This window comes from Branchiostoma lanceolatum, chromosome 9 (genome assembly GCF_035083965.1).
Source record: "Branchiostoma lanceolatum isolate klBraLanc5 chromosome 9, klBraLanc5.hap2, whole genome shotgun sequence".
In the NCBI taxonomy this organism is placed as follows: Eukaryota; Metazoa; Chordata; class Leptocardii; order Amphioxiformes; family Branchiostomatidae; genus Branchiostoma; species Branchiostoma lanceolatum.
In genome coordinates, this window is record NC_089730.1 from 21745613 (window position 1) to 21762645 (window position 17033).

At 42.8% G+C, this 17033-nt stretch overlaps 1 protein-coding gene and 1 long non-coding RNA gene across 2 annotated transcripts; one reads left to right on the forward strand and one right to left on the reverse strand.

Annotated features, from left to right (window-relative positions):
* Positions 1-320: 320 nt before the first annotated feature.
* LOC136441750 (uncharacterized) lies at positions 321-7631 on the reverse strand. The gene is made up of 4 exons (XR_010756925.1): positions 7204-7631; positions 5365-5520; positions 4693-4800; positions 321-4313 (listed from the first exon to the last, which is right to left on the reverse strand). It is a non-coding gene; the product is annotated as an uncharacterized lncRNA (long non-coding RNA).
* A 1588-nt stretch (positions 7632-9219) lies between these two features.
* LOC136442744 (probable E3 ubiquitin-protein ligase MID2) lies at positions 9220-13865 on the forward strand. Its single transcript, XM_066439686.1, has 10 exons — positions 9220-9751; positions 10330-10532; positions 10832-10945; positions 11111-11206; positions 11528-11629; positions 11984-12115; positions 12344-12366; positions 12553-12662; positions 13526-13683; positions 13842-13865. Exons 1-10 carry the CDS (start codon positions 9478-9480, stop codon positions 13863-13865), a joined length of 1236 nt encoding a protein of 411 aa, XP_066295783.1. The 5' UTR covers positions 9220-9477.
* Positions 13866-17033: the final 3168 nt, after the last annotated feature.

The window sequence follows — 17033 nt, forward strand, 5'->3', positions numbered from 1 at the left end:
AGATCTAGAGTTATCAACCAAAGATTGATGTGTTCAAAAATTCGTATTACCCGAGAACTAAAAGTAGAATGGAACTCGGTGTCATCAAATACTGTAGGAACATCTTCACTAAATAGCTGTAAAGAACGGTTGCAGTCAGATGTGCAAAAGTTAGGTGTGACAGGCCGTTCAGTGTAATATAACCAGCTGCTGCCGCGCCGCGTGCCTGCGAAGCTGGTGTGTTACGCCGAAGGGCGGTTATACCGGCTATACAGATAGTTTTGCGTCCAAGACTTCAAGGATAGGGACTGTTGAAGGGGATGAAAGTTTCAACACACAAATTCAGAATCTACAGTGTCTTTATTCTAATTGTACATCAACACTTGAGATAAATATTACAGACATACACATTCAATCATGTAGCAATGCCGTATGGAATCAGTGGAACATACAAGTTGGGAAACAGCTACTGTACCTTTAAAAGGTGTTTGAAAAGGTAAATATGAATGAATGTCATTTCGCAATAATTGTACAAGGTATAAAGTATGACAAAGCAGATCTAATGCTGACCAAGACCGTAACCAACTGGCAAAAGGAGTTTTCACATAGCCACCGAAGCATAAATTTGGGCTGGCTGAAGAAATTGGCTGGCTGATATGATTTTGCCCCCGTGGATCTGCTTGGAGATTAACTTTACACATGGAAACACTACTAACTTTAAATAACAAAGAGGAACACTTAATGGATAATTGAATGAATTCACAAATGTTGCAAAATAAGTTTGTACTGTTTTAACAACAGAAAATCAGACATTATCACAACATACATTCTAAAAAAAAACAGCATTGAGTGTAAAAATCTAAATTGTTAATTTTCCTCCAGCAGTTGAGCACATACATGGTGAAATCCTTTCTAGACAAAGTTGGCCCTGTCATGGTCATCATTGTTATTTACATAAAGAAGAGTATATTGTTACATCTGCCTTTACAGAATAGAAATGTACTGACATCCTTATCTATGATCACTCTTCTGTAACAAGTTTTGAGTCTGCAGTAGTTGTGTGTTCTTTTTCTTCATATGACGTTAATGACTATTCTGTAACACTTAAATCACAATAATTTCTGAAACTTATTATTGATAAGGTATTTTATTTCTGTATTTGTACCACCTGATGTCCCATTCACCAACAGGAGAGACTCTGGTCCCCACAAACTAATTGTGAAACAAACCATTAATTCTATCATCTTCCTGAGAAAACCTAAAAGTTTCTCCTCTATCAGAAATAGGCTGTCCAAAGGGCACTTTCAAGTTTTGTTTAGATCTGAAAAAACATGATATGCTATTTTCCATATACATGTCTGAAGCATACATTAAGTTGTTAAAGCAGGTCATATTGAGTACTGAATGATCCAGTGAACAGTCTACATATTCGTCTATGACCTGTAAGAAGTTCCAGAAAAACAGAGTGTATGGAAAGAAACTCTCACAGCCAAAAACAGATCTTAAGGAAGGATCTGTACACATACAGTCTGGACTCACAAAGTGATTGCCACCAATAAGTTCTATGAGTTCACTTAAATTCTGGGGAAATTCGCCGGTAATATTCCAAAGACTTTTTTCAAATTTCCTTCTCATCTTTTTATTCTCAATAAGTTCCATACTTGCATTATATGTACGCAAATCAAGCTCTGCACTAACTGAATCAAGTTTTGCACTAACTGAAGCAATCTCTTCACGTCGAACTGATTCTGGTGGAGCCCTTAGCAGCATATCCCTTGCTAGTTCTCTTTGTCTGTCCACTTTAGAAATGTAAGCATTCAAACGATTAAGTATTTCTGACAAACTTTCTATTCGGTGGTTAAAACTGAACACCACATTGTTTAGTGACTGTAGACTAAGACAATTATCCAGTAATGCCTTGACTAGGTAGAGAATTGAGTCTAGTAATGGAAGTAGCTTTGAAATGTCAATTTTGCGGTACTTTTCCATCTCAGCTACAGCAACTGACAGAGCTGAGCAGTTTTGTATGGGAAAGGCATAGGATTCACTCTGAGCTAAGTTTTGCCTAAGCTCATGTGCCATAGCGGCCAGCTGATACTTCCACCTTACCTCACGATGGAATGCTAAGTATGATAAAGGTGAGATTGCACCTCTATGTGGATTTCTACCCCATTTATCAACATTAGTTTTCTGAGACAGGACACTCTTCACCACTCCTGGGTCACCTATCAGTTTGTTCCAATCACGACGAGCAAACTCCAGAATGTCGAACTCTTTACTCTCTCTTGGCAATCCTAGCATCACTTCATAGTATCTATTGGTACATGTAGACGTGTCCATAGAGTCGTAGTACATGAACAGAACCTTTCGAACCTCCTTTGTTGCGTTTTTTACAACTCTCCTGTAATCGTGCAAACTTTCTCTGATTGTTTTTATCAGATCGCAATTGCAAGGCACTGGTTCCCCACCTGATTCAGTTGATTGGGAAATTGTAACAGTTGCTTGATGACAGTACTTTGCACACATGTCTATCTTCTCCAACCCTATCATATCAACATACAAACGCAAGGCATGCTGGGCTTTTATAAGAAGTAGTCGGCCTGCAAGAGCAACAAATGTTATTAATGGGTTAAAAAATTCTGTCCAATTTTCTGGCGCAGGGTTTGGAACAAAAATAGTGTCGTGTGATGAATCAAGTATTTCGTATCCTGTGACACTGTACAAAAGGGACGTGGGGGGATGGGGGAGGCTCAAGTTTGCTACTTCTCTAAATAGTCCCCTGTGAATATCTGTAGAAATACTTTCTAGTGATGTTTTGACATGATCAATATTACATGAATTTGCAGCACTGTAGGATGGTTGCAATTTACCCAGCTTTACCCCCTCCCAAAACAGGGTTTCAGCTATATATACCAGGAGTTCAGACGATACATTACGGTTATATAAACAAGGCAATAAAGTGTTGTTACGAAAGTTGACAATGTCACGAAGGTGATAGCACAGCTTTTGGGTAGAATTACGGCCGACAAGTATCAAAATTTGAGTCTCAAGGAAAATGTAAGCCTCAAAACAAGCACCCCATCGGCAGAAAAACTCAGCAGATTTATTCAGGAATAAGGATGAGCCGGTGATCGAGACTTGAGTTTGGTACCTGTCAACATTCAAGGCCAGATAATGTATGTGGGCCATCAATAACTCTGCCTGGACCCTGGATGTGTCATTCCTGTTCCTTAATGACAATGTGAAATATTTCAATGCGTTTTCTAGATGCTCTAATCTCATAGATTCGTTCATTTGTGACACAACCACCTCCTGTACTATCCTGTTCACACTGAAGGCACAAGGATGGAAGGCACTGCAATCAGAAGCCAGGGAAAATTTCTTTAGGACTGAGATCATTTTCTTTGTATCTAATTTGCCAGAGGTATTGAAAAGTTTTGTAAAGTTCTTGGTGTTGGGTTCTGGGCAAGGGATGCAGTCTGGGCCCATAAATGAAGTCATGTCTAAAAGCTTAGCAGCATCGCTAGAAAATTGTGACACGTATTGACCTGTAATGTAAAATGTTTGTTGTATGCTCCTGTTTGTAAATTGTTCAATATCTGCCTCATCTAGCAAGTCTACTTTCTCTGTCGCGTTCCCTACAGTATATCTATCATGATATTCTTTAACAGAATAGCCAGTCTCCTCTATGAATGCAAACGCAAACTGCAAGGCCAGAGGATGGTGGCCCAGGGATCGGCTGAGACGTTTGATGTCGACTCTGTCATCCTCACTGCTAGCCGGTCTGACGGTTTTGTTAAACATTTCCTGGGCCTCAGTTTCATTAAACGAAGGGAGACCAATTGCTGGAATGAGCTTAATATCTAGTCTTAGATGTTCCTGAGAAGTTAGCAGAACATGCATGGTCGCCTTCAAGGTGTGAGGCAGCAAAGACTCAAGCTCTTTCTTGGTTTCTCTACCTGCCTCATCAACTACCAGCAGCCAATCTTGAGACTTGCTCAAGTACATTTTAAGTAGATATTTTACAGACTCGCAACTCAGATCATTGTCACGCACAGATTCCTTCCCTCTCTCACTAAGAAAAAAGCCATACCGACTAATACTGGCGCACAGGTCCCCCTTACTCGCTAACCTGACCCAGAACACCCCGCCATGGTACCTCCCTGCTCGCCTGTGTCCGTACTCGATGGCTACTGACGTCTTACCGACGCCGCCCAGACCCTTGATGAGGCAGGTCCGGTTCTCCTGAAGACAGGCGTCGACCTTGCTGAAGACGTCTTCTCGTCCCACGAACGTCTTCAGACGACGGGGGAAGACAGCCAGGAAGGTTGCTTCTGTGGCAATCAAATAGTTTTTTCCGTTAACGATAACGATCTGACTGAATGTTTGCATGAACATTCGTTTAATGTCAGTAATTTTGTCCCTAGATGCTATATTGTTTGTGTTTGTTTGTTTGTTTGTTTGTTTGTTTGTATAAACATTCGTTTTACTACAAAACACTCAAATCGAGCTGCAGGTCGCTTTTTATTGAGATCATTCGGGAGGACGTAAGGACCAATTGTCGTATATTGTTATCGTTGGCACAAAATTGATTTTCTATTATTAATCATCTGAAGAATAAACAGGACTCAGAGGTGATGTAATCTAGCAAGTAGCTAATATCAAACATCACCTCTGAAGCTTGATGATAAAGATAAAGAAATGGAAACTCACCATTTATTCTGGAACCGTAAAGAGCCGTGTACATCCATGCACAGATGACAAGAGTGACTATCAGGATGACCAAGGCTCCCGTGCTGTTTGCTGTCCATCTGGTGACCTCTGTAAAATACAAGCCACAGAATGAACAACGCTACTTCTACGCACGTCGTAAAAATATGAGCTATCAGAACCAGGTGTGGCCTTCATTTCTTTCGTCACTCGTCTGTACGATACACTTGGGTACTAATCTTCAATACCAGTTGAGCATGGACCTGGCACCCGGTACACGAGAAGCCTTTGCAGAGTGTGTGACAACGCCCAACCTACATGTACAGTACACTGGAGGCCACGTTTACCTTTGACACGGTATGCCTGTACATAATTCAGAGGTAATCATTAATGAAGCGTGGCAATGTCGTGCAAAACAGGTGGGTGTTTACGCCCCCCCTCCCCACGGTTTGGCCTTAAATAGTATGGAAAATACATAGGAAAATGCGTACAAGCGATCAATTGGAAATAACTTGTGGCATCCAAATTTAAGATTAGTTCATTGCGGATGAGGAAAAAGTGTGAACGACCGAATAACAACAACCTCTAGACGGCAACTGAACTGTTAAGTACGGGAGACGTACAGCACAAACGTGCATGCTGTTTTATCATTTTATTTACACGCAGCTAGCTTACCTTGCGGACGCCTTCCAAGATCCCTCCTCCTTATCTCTGCCCTCTCCACTGCGGTCTCAAGACGTTCCCGAGTCTCCAGGAGCTGCCTAACCAGGTGATCGTACGGGATTTCCCTCAGGCTTTGGACGAAGTCGTCGAAACCGTCGGAAGGTAGATCTGTGTTGTGGAGACAAACGATCTGTAAAATGTGATAGGCTGTTGCCATGTCTGGGTCTAAACCATACAACTGCCACTGTGATAGTTCCTTACCTTTAGCACAAGCTGCTTTAGGAATGTTTGAACGGTGCTTGTTGGTTGAGGGGGGGGGTCTTGTCTTAGGGTTGTCCTCCAAACTAAGCTAATGACGTCAACCTGTGCAACATTGTGTCTGCAAACTGAGTTTTAAGTTAATCTACTTAAATTACAACTGTAACAGTTTTCGATTGCAGTTTTCAACTAGAATGGAAACATTTTCGGGAAAATGCAGAATATTCCCCTCCCATTACCTACACCTCAAATATGACATCCTTAGCATTGACTGTAAGGATATGACGAAGTTTCTGCATAAATTATGCAAAGGAGGTCGGCATTAGCATAATGTATGGCCAGGTGTGTTCGGCCTTTCCTAAAGGTACCTACATCTCAAATATGACATCCGTATCTTTTATGGTTAGGGATATGCATAAATTATCCATAATGCACTTATTAGCATAATTTATGGCCAGGTTTTCTGACCTTTCCTAAAGGTACCTGCATCTCATCCGTAGCCTTTACAGTAAGGGAAAAAACAAGTTTATGCATAAATTATGCAGATGAGGTCCGCATTAGCATAATTTATGTACAGGTGTGTTCACCTCTCCTAAAGGTACCTACATCTGAAATATGCCATCCGTAGTCTTTACGGTAAGGGATATACATACACTATGCAAATGAGGTCCGCATTAGCATAATTTATGTACAGGTGTGTTCACCTCTCTTAAAGGTACCTACATCTAAAATATGTAATCCGTAGTCTTTACGGTAAGGGATATACATACATTATGCAAATGAGGTCCTCATTAGCATAATTTATGTCCAGGTGTGTTCACCTTTCCTAAAGATACCTACATCTCAAATATGTAGCTTTTACGGTAAGGGAAATACAAGTTTCTGCATAAATTATGCAAATGACGTCCTCATTAGCATAATTCATGGCCAGGTGTGTTTACCTTTCCTAAATTTATCTACTTCTCAAATATGACATCTGCAGCTTTTACTGTAAACGCAATACAAGATTTTGCATAAATTATGCAAATGAGGTCCTCATTAGCATAATTTATGTCCAGGTGTGTTCGCCTTTCCTACAGATACCTACATCTCAAATATGACATCTGTAGCTTTTACGGTAAGGGAAATACAAGTTTCTGCATAAAGTATGCAAATGAGGTCCTCATTAGCATAATTCATGGCCAGGTGTGTTTACCTTTCCTAAATTTATCTACATCTCAAATATGACATCTGCAGCTTTTACTGTAAACGCAATACAAGTTTTTTGTATAAATTATGCAAATGATGTCCTCATTAGCATAATTTATTGTCAGGTATATTCACCTTTCCTATAGGTACCTACATCTCAAATATAACATCCGTACATTGTAACATAAGGTACATATAACTTGCTGCAATACCATTAGTAGAGCTACCACCGCACATCTACTTGGTTTTTGGCAGAAGAAGAAGAAAGAAGAAGAAGAAGAAGAAGAAGAAGAAGAAGAAGAAGAACAGGCAAGCAAAAACAGTATATCCCCCTTCCCACTGGAAGGGGAATATAACAACATGGAACTTACTATATAAAACGACCCGGAAGTTTGTGAACCGTACCCATGAGCCTGTCCAGTAGCGCCCTGGCCCCGGCGTGTGCGCCCTCGGTCCTCGTCCTGGCCCGGATGAACCCCGGGTCCCCGTCCCGCCAGCGGACCGTGCCGTACCGCAGGGCCAGCCCCGGGTCCAGGTCACGGGCGATGTCGTCATAACAGTCCAGCACGGCCTGGCGGTGGAGAGGGTCCATGGCGGCTACAGGCGGTTTGGTTGTGGCTTGTTTCTGGGATACGACCTTTCGTTGTAATGCTGATGACGTCATGGGGAATCCCCGCATGAACAGTCCGATAGCGTCATCGGCCGAGACAGGCACTCATTTGCATATGTTTGTCACCTCTTAGATGATTTTATCCCGTTCTTTGTTGACAAATGCGGCCCCCATTAGATTTTAGAAATTAATGTTGACAAACATTACTCTTGTTGATACACACACATTAACTTGTGCTGTGAAAGGAGAGATTCAGTAAATTTCATTGATTCTTTGTCGTGATGTGCAGTGAGCGCGAGCGTACAAACACATACACACACACACACACACACACACACACATACACACACACACACACACATACACATACACGCAAATGCGCACGCGCGCCCTACACATGAACGCACGCGTTCGGCCCACAATGGTCTGTCTATTAGACAAGGCATGACCCCGGAAGTTGCAGCAGCAGCCAATCGCAACGTTTCCGTATCGCCATATTTTGGTACCTGGTAGACTGCAGCCCAGTTTCGAAAGTACGTCATTGTATTTTCCAGCAAAAGGTGGTCTTTCAAACGAGTATACAGTTTAATTTGGTCTGGACTACAGCACTGACAGAAAGCCAGGCATGGAGGCGGAGCTGACGTGTCCGGTGTGTTTGGACCTGTTTGAGGAACCGTTACTGCTACCCTGTCTGCACAGCCTGTGTATCTGTGTAAGCAGTAACTATACAAAGGTCACTGCGGCATACTGTAACGGTGTTTTGCTGTTATGTTGTTCATTACGAAGGGGTTGCCGGCCTGAGCAGGAACATGGCGCTGCAGAACATCGTGGACAGGTTCAGGGAGGACAGGAGCAGGGAGAAACACGACACGGCACCGCCATGCCAGGTGGGGTTAGGTTTTGAACCCAGTGCCCATTTCCAGTGGGGGGAAATCATGTTCACCTGATATTGTATCGATTCTCTCTCTTTCTTGGCGGGAACCTAAAGATTAGTCAGGAATATTGACTTATTGCACTAAGATATCTAGCTACTTAATACTTCAAATCCTATTCGAGAGAGAGAAAGCGAGAGAGAGGGGGAGAGAGAGAGAGAGGGAGAGAGAGAGAGGGAGAGAGAGAGAGAGAGAGAGAGAGAGAGAGAGAGAGAGAGAGAGAGAGAGAGAGAGGGGAGAGAGAGAGATCGGACGGGGTGGAAGGTGGACAGGCAGGGTTCACAGTACGCCACTTCACAGTTCACGCACAACTTCACGGCCGGGCGGGGGTCGCCTTCACACAGCTGTGGGAAACAACGTTAAACCAGCTCTGATTAATCTCCAAGCAGATCTCTAGGTTGCGAAGTCAGTATCCAACTGGCAGAAAGAAAATTTTGCAATAAAAACTCCTTCTGCCAGTTGGATACGGTCATTGCAACCGTTGGGTCTGCTTGGAGACTAGCTCTGATCACATTGTCGGACATTACAGGTTGTTCAATACCGCTCAACTGGGCAACATGATCTACTAATATTTGTTCCGATCTCTCTCTCTCCCCTCTCTCAGCTTCCTTTTGCTGAGTTTTGCGGGAAACTTCAATGACGTACGTTCGAAACTGGGCCGCAGTCTACCAGGTACCAAAATATGGCGATACCGAACCGTTGTGATTGGCTGCTGCTGCACTTCCGGGGTCATGCCAGACCATTGTGGGCCGAACGCGTGCGTTCATGTGTGGGGCGCGCGTGCGCATTTGTGTGTGTGTTTACTAGTATGTACGCTCGCGCTGGCTGCATATCACGACAAAGAATCAATTAAATTTACTGAATATCTCCTTTCACAGCGCAATTTTAATAGTTTGTGTGTATCAACTTTAAAAGCAATGCTTGTCAACATTAATTTCTAAATCCTTCTATTAATGCCATAATGGGGACACACTTTCAACAAAGAACGGGATAGAATCATCTATAATAGTAGCTTATCGGTATGAACATTGACTTACGACAGGCGACTCTCAGGCGACGAGAAAATACTCTAATCGTCAAAGAACAAACATATGCAAATGAGTGCCTGTCTCGGCCGATGACGTTATCGGACTGTTCATGCGGGGATTCCCCATGACGTCATCAGCATTACAACGAAAGGTCGTATCCCAGAAACAAGCCACAACCAAACCGCCTGTAGTCGCCATGGACCCTCTCCACCGCCAGGCTGTGCTGGACTGCTATGACGACATCGCCCGGGACCTGGACCCGGCCCTGGCCCTGCGGTACGGCACGGTCCCCTGGCGGGACGGGGACCCGGGGTTCATCCGGGCCAAGGCGAGGACCGAGGGCCCACACGCCGGGGCCAGGGCGCTACTGGACAGGCTCATGGGTGGGTGGGTTCACAAACTTCCGGGTCGTTTCCCAGGCCCACTGCAGTCTTACAACTGCAATCCAAAACTGTTACAGTTGTATGTCAACTTGATCAATTTAAACCTCAGTATGCAAACACTAGCCTCTACCAGGCTCCGTCCTATCGCTGGGAAAATAGTAGAAATCAGCCGAGGTACTCGCTATACAGGGTAGGACCGCTATACAGTGAAGCTCCATTATCGATGGACGGCAGATTGGACCCTCTCTCCGTAGCTAACTCCCTTGGCTCACTATTCACTCTATTAGGCCAATTTCTACTATTATTCCAGCCATCCCGCGGAGCCTGGTAGAGGCTATGCAAACACGATATTGCACAGGCATTGAAGTTTGGAGCTTCGCTTTGTTTGGGGGCCTAAGACAAGAACAACCCCTCCCCCAACCCACCAGCACCACCATTCTAGATTATATATAAACACTCATCAGTTCCCTACACAGCTGGTACTAAACGTTCGGAACTGTGGCAGTTGTATGGTCCGGACCCAGACATGACAATATCCTATCATACAATTTACGCGATCGTTTGTCGCCACAACACAGATTTACCTTCCGACGGTTTCGACGAGTTCGTCCAAAGCCTGAGGGAAGTCCCGTACGATCACCTGGTGACGCAGCTCCTGAAGACTCGGGAACGTCTTAAGACCGCAGTGGAGAGGGGGGAGATAAGGAGGAGGGATCTTGGACAGCAGCCCGGCAAGGCGGAACCTAAGGTCGTCATGTGCGCCGAACATGCGGATGAGAAGGTAGAGTTGACAACCGAATTATTACCTTCGCCAAGAAGGTTATGTTTTTGGTGCAGTTAGTGGGTGGGTGCATATGTTGCAATCTCAAAATAGATGGCAAAGCAGTATCACAAGGCTACACTGGTTGGTGGGTTTGTTACTGCTTTGCCCCCGATAGATCTGCTTGGAGATTACGTGTGTGGGTGTGTTTGTAGACCTACAAAGTCAGGAGGTTTAGGTCTTATCACATTACTAATCTATGCTTTTTTGTACATTTGTAGCTGTTACATTGAATAAGTGTTTCTTTTTCCTGTTCGCAGGTAAACCTGTACTGTAAGGTGGATGAGATGCCGATCTGTTCCCTCTGCAAGATTGCCGGGAAGCATCAAAGCCATGACGTGACTGCGCTCTCAGATGTCTATCAGGAGAAGCGGGTACGTTATTCCAGTTGTGCTGCTGTAAAATGCTTTCCAATGCTAACCCAAACACCAACGTGACCTTACCAGATTTGATGGACTTGCTGTCAGGTTCCTTCCGGTAACTAAAAATCAAATCAAGCTACGCTCCTGTTAAAACCAGACCAATTGCCTTATTCCCAGGATATTCTGATGGAGGAAGTCTCCGCATTTAAGGAGCGGAACAAGGAAATTGGCGACTTTGTGGCAGGGATGCGCGAAACGTGCGCCAAAGTACAGGTAGGGGAAGCTTACCCCTTATATTAGAAGCTAATATCTTTAAAGTATAATTGTGTATTTTCGCTGTGATGAGTTGCACTGCTCACAAACCACTGCTACTGAATGAAACATTATCATTGAAGTTCGTCTGTGTTAGTGGTGATCTTAGTACAGTGCTAAACTTTCTTCCAACACTAAGGTATTCACGGAGCAAATTTGTGTGGGAAGAAAGTTTAGCATTGTACTAAGATCACCACTATTCATCATCATGGCTGCTAAAACATGTTGCCATTCATGCAGTGCTATGCCCTGTAAACACACCGTTTCTGGTTTGCCTTGCAGGACAAACGCAAGGAGTGGCAGGAGAGGCTGGTGAGGGACACCGCACGTCTTGAGAAAATCCTTCAAGAGCGAAAGAAGTTCCTTGCAGGGGCACTCATCCAGGTAAGAGGTATACATGAATGCAAAATGACGTTCGTCAAATTTAATAAATTTTCACTCCTTTTTATCTGTTAGCTACATGTATACAACTATGCATTTACTCACAGTTACTACCATGAATGCGATACATACTAGCATATCATATATAATTAGAATCTTCAACTACTTAGCCTAAATTAGGACTTCGTGGGGTTCTCTAGCGTCAGGCTTATACGATGCGTCTGTTGATGACTCATCATGCTCTCAATGATGTATGACTAATGGTGCCTGTTCTATTTTGGCTGATGACAATGCTTTCTTTTTATAAGTGTCGCTGACAGAACTTAAGGAGATGAACGGCCTTTTTGTTTCCAAAAGGAAGAAGAGGAAAAACTGAAGCTGCTGAAGGAGGAGATAGCTAAGAAGGAAGGGCATCTTAAGAAGGCGCAGGCTGTCGTAGCGTATGCCGACGAAGTCCTGAAGGAAAAGGACCAGTCCTGTTTTCTTCAGGTGAGATACACCTGTCCTCTAAACCTGTGGTCATATTAACCAAAATTTACAAAATTAAAGTTTAGCAAGTTCCACATAATTTTGAAATTCTGGTCTTTGTTTTAACACCTATGGATAATTTCATATGTAAAGGGATTAGATATTTGTATTCACTGTCTTTGTATGCACATGTAGTTTTATCTGTTGTGAACTTTTGAAGTAATTGGTTGCGACTGTGTCCAATTCCAGGCAGTGAAGTCAACCAGAGAGAGGTAAGACGGAGTTTGATTGTAGTTTTCATCTAGCTGAACTATGACAGCTGTCCTTTTCGTAAACTTTATTTTGCTCTTTAAAATGGACACTACAATGTAGTGCATGTATTCAAGTCAGCAACAAGTCTCATTTGTAAATGAACCATCCACTGACGCGTTAACCCCATGTACATGTAATCACCGCAGAGTGGAACAAGGCCAAAACAAAGATGCCTTGGTTGTTCCTGCTGACTTGGTGTTTAAGGGATTTGACCTCAGCAGGCAACTTGAGGCCTTGGAGGCGATAGACCAGAATGGTGAGTACATTTCATATTTGCATGTGAAACTCCGCGAATATCCATGTGCATGGCTAGGCCAGGATTCCAACCAGCAACGCTGTGATCCAGAACCGGGATTTCTAACGACTAGACCGGTAAACGTACGTCACATTGAACTTCCAGAGTACATCAATAGCTTTCAGAGGACTTTACCACAATTATCCCACCAGGCTCAGTCTGAATCTATCCCTGAAACTGCCGCTAGCATGCCTTGAATGTGTAAAGCCTAAGTTCTCATATAGAGGTGCTATCATGTGGAACCGCCTGACACATTCTATAAAGACTTGTACATCCATGTCTGTCTTTAAAAACAAATGTAACACCTGGCCTGACCTCTGACCCCTCAATGACGACAAGGAATGGATTGAATTATGATTTGATTTGTATTATGATTTGTATTATGATTGTTATCATTTATGTACTATTGTTATCGTTACCTTCATTGTTTTCATTATGATCATTATTATTATCTTAGTATGTTAATTCTTCTGTTTGTATTTTCACTGTACGTACATTATTTTATGTAACGCAGGGCCCCTCTGTAAAGCAGTATTAATCACTGAGCAAGGCTACCCTGGGTAAAAATGACAGAATAAAAAATAGTTAGAAATAAAAAATAAACATTATGGAGATATCATATGATACTGGGCTTAGCTTCACAATCGGCAAGTTTCTTGCAGATCCTGTTTGTGATACTTGAAAATATGTAACAGGTGTGGGGTAGCTTATTTCGATGAATATATTAACATGGCGCGGTCTGCATGGATTACCATGTTGACATACTAAGCTTCTTTCGTAGTTTATGATCATGTTTCTGAAAGTGATGTGCTGCCCTTTCCCAGAACTTTCGACGTCTTGGCAGGAATGTGTGGACAAGCTGTCAACCTCATCCTATCTGAAAACGGAACGTGGGAACCGTGTTCTGTATCGGGATGGCGACAAGCTTGTCGACGGCGACCCTAAGACGTACTGGCATAGTGACAATAGGAAACAAACGAAGGTAAGGCAGCCCTCAAATAGTCTTGAGACATCTGATGGCGTTGTTAGGACAAGGGCCAGGGCCTTTACATGAAGGTCCACACATAACAAATGGAAGCCCATGGATACCCTAACGTGACATAATTGCACTGATCTGATCTGATCCATGTATGAAAACAGAATCGGCTACCTGATGGTAAGTGACGTACTAACACACGTCACCAACACACCGGGAAGACACATTACAAGTGCAGTAGTACCACGGTCGCTTTATTCAAAGATTGATAATCAGTAGGAATAAAGCTGAATATATAAACTTTAACTTAACGGTACTGATTCAGAATTTCGTATCTTTAAGGAAATAAAATGAATCAATGTGTCCAGATAAAAAGGTGTGCGTTAAGTCTCATGTACTTGTAATCTTTACCTCTGTCCCAGCACTGGGTGCGGCTGCTGCTGAAGCCCGGAGTCCAGGCTAGGACCCTCCGACTGTCTTTCGTCCCCAGTGTCGAACCAATCGTCAAATTCTTTGCAACGATGTCAAACCAGCAGGGCAGCTGGACGGAGAACCGCAAGCCGGACAAAGTCACTGTTCTGGCCGGGGACGACTTCGACAACATGGCAGCACTGGAGACGGTACACATTCGCAAAGAAGAAAAAGAAATCATCCTTGGCACTGACACGGATAAGGTACCGATTTATAATGTTAAATGAAAATGTTTTAATGCTCTATGTATTTAATCATCCAAAGTGCAATAGCAGGAGTGATTGTAAAATCAATACAATTCAGTCCAATGATAAAGAACTGCAATTTTGATCAATAAAGTTTGATTTCAGTTGTAAATGTTTACTTTTCTTGTTGATCAGCAATTATGTCCTCAGTGTGTCACGATAACGACCACATTGAGATAAACTTACAGAGTGAATTGTGTTCTGGAAATTTATGCTACATCCAAGCTTGAACAATTTCTTCAACTCCTACATGGTAGAATGTGTTAAGATGAATGCCCATATTCATGTAGTTCATCACTGATATGACCGAACCATGCATGTTGATAAACGGAAATAAAGCAACATGTCTGAAAATATCATCTGGCTTTTTCGTCAGCGCTTCCTGCAGTTGACGTTCGAGATGAAGACACCTTCAGACTGTGTCGTCAGTCAACTCAGCATCGTCGCTTCCAAGGTGCCGAAGCCCCGAGCCTCGCGATCGGGATGTGGCATTCAGTGAGCACAAAGATACGGCGTTTACTGAGGCAGGGTGTCGGAATAGCCGGAGATTCAACGCACGAGGTTGTTTTATCGCATGTGATTTTCTAAAGTTTTCCTCGCAACCCTTTGCATTACAATATTCTATTTTACTCAAAGTTGTGTTATTCATGGAGTGCGCTTCAGACGTAGGGTAGGGCACTGGGCAATATCCAAACTAACACGACAGGTTAGGATGTCCTACACTCCATGCAGCAAAATATGTACAATGCAGCACTATTATAAAACTGTGTTGCCGTATAGCGGAGATCAGCAATATATCGTTCAATAGAGATTTAAAGTTTTCTGTTATGTGAGAACACGGCCGCTGTGTTAACAATATGAAGATGAGTCTGTGTGAACCAAAGCTCAGAAGCTTTGAGCTAAGGCTTTCCTAGAATTGATATGGTGATTCTAGATGCTGTGATATATTTTGTTTTGACTTTTTGTTAGAATGTCACCAGCAATCTTTTTAGAAATTAGTCTCACTGTAAATTAATGTGCAGCAAATTAAAGTAGCCTACCTTGACATAACTAAGGAACAGACACAAATGTAGAGATACTGGCTAGATAGATAGAAATAGCCGAGATAGCCGAGATAGAAATACAGTACTCCGATCCTTACCTAACACATCTTACTTGATATTTTTAGCTGATGCATGTATGAGGATGATTTTGTTTTTGTTTGATATCTACAGCTGGGAATTGGAAAATAGATCAATTGTGATCAGAATCATCCATTGAAAATAAAATTACGGCAAAAGATTGCCTGTTTTGTGTCTAATACTTAGATAAATTTCTACAACACGACAATTTCTAGTAGCCTGGGTGCCATCCTATTTCTACTGGGGCTCCTACACTACGTATAAATAGGATGGCACCCAGGCTAAATGTCTAGGTCTTTGTGCTAGTTCCTTATGAGAGAGAAAGCGAACCTTTACTCCTACCGCCACTTATCCCAGAAACAGCACATTATCATTAGTCGACGCATTAAGCAGGCTCGAAGAAATGTTTAAATTTTATTATAAACTTTATGTCATAACTTCTTATATCTGTTGGACACTTATGTAAAACATATAAACTGTTAATACATAGATATGGCACCAAACTGACCGGTAACATTCAAACAACGCCTTCTGAATTATCTAAAATATATAAAAATTTGTCCCAAGCATATATTTCTAACATTCTCAAGTTATAGCATAACAATGTTTTAATCACCTCTATACTATCTGATATCAGGATCTTTTCTTTTAATGGTATACATAGCTGAGGAAGGCGTACCTCTAACCTGGGCACCCCAAATTATTACCCTTTAGTTTGATGTATAAGTATGTTTTCGTATCTCTCACATTGGAGTCCATGTTAGTTTTGGGGCGACGCGCCTGGCATAACTGTAGTCTGACGTGGTTATTTGATGAACGCGTCGCGGTGGTAAAGCCGGCGTCACAATTCATGCGAGCGTCGGCCGACTTTGTAGATCGCCCGAAGTTCGTCGAATTTCAAAATCGCCCGAGCGTCGACCGTATTTTCCAATGAAAATCTCGGGTAACTTTGACTTTGACTTTATTGAAGAAAATCCATTAGTGGTGTGCCCTAATTAGTGGGTAATTAGTGGGTAACGTCCGTCGAACACTAAAAACTAAAAATCCCCCATGAGATGGTACCATCACTTGGACATGGAAGAGGTCAGTATCGACTAACCTGGTAAAACCTTGGATCAACTTTGATTTCTGAAGATCGCCCGAAGCCCGCGTAATCGACAGGACGTCGGCCGTACTTCGGCCGAAAATGCAAATTTGAAGCTCGCCAACACGTCGGCCGAGGTGAATTTCTTATTTGTGACGGTGGCTTAAGAACGTAGCCTGCAAAACACGCTCCGGTGGACGATTTGATTTTGCGTCTTTTTTTTTCAGCATTACGTAATGCTGCTGTCTCATTCAGTAGTTTTCTGATATTTCTACCACCAAGTAATGACCGGGAACTGCTATCTGTGGTGCAAAAAATATCAGAAAGTGGTCGCAATGAGGAAATAGTAAGTACTATGCAAAAATGTGGCAACTACCGGAAACACCGACCGGAGACCACCAGGAAAGCGTGTGTCAAACCTTTGTCAGAACTTCG

Coding starts and splice junctions, on each gene's coding strand:
- LOC136442744 (XM_066439686.1), top strand. CDS start 9,478: ATGCGGGGATTCCCCATGACGTCATCAGCATTACAACGAAAGGTCGTA. Junction 12,116..12,343: donor ACCAGTCCTGTTTTCTTCAG/GTGAGATACACC, acceptor GTCCAATTCCAG/GCAGTGAAGTCAACCAGAGA. Junction 12,367..12,552: donor GTGAAGTCAACCAGAGAGAG/GTAAGACGGAGT, acceptor TAATCACCGCAG/AGTGGAACAAGGCCAAAACA.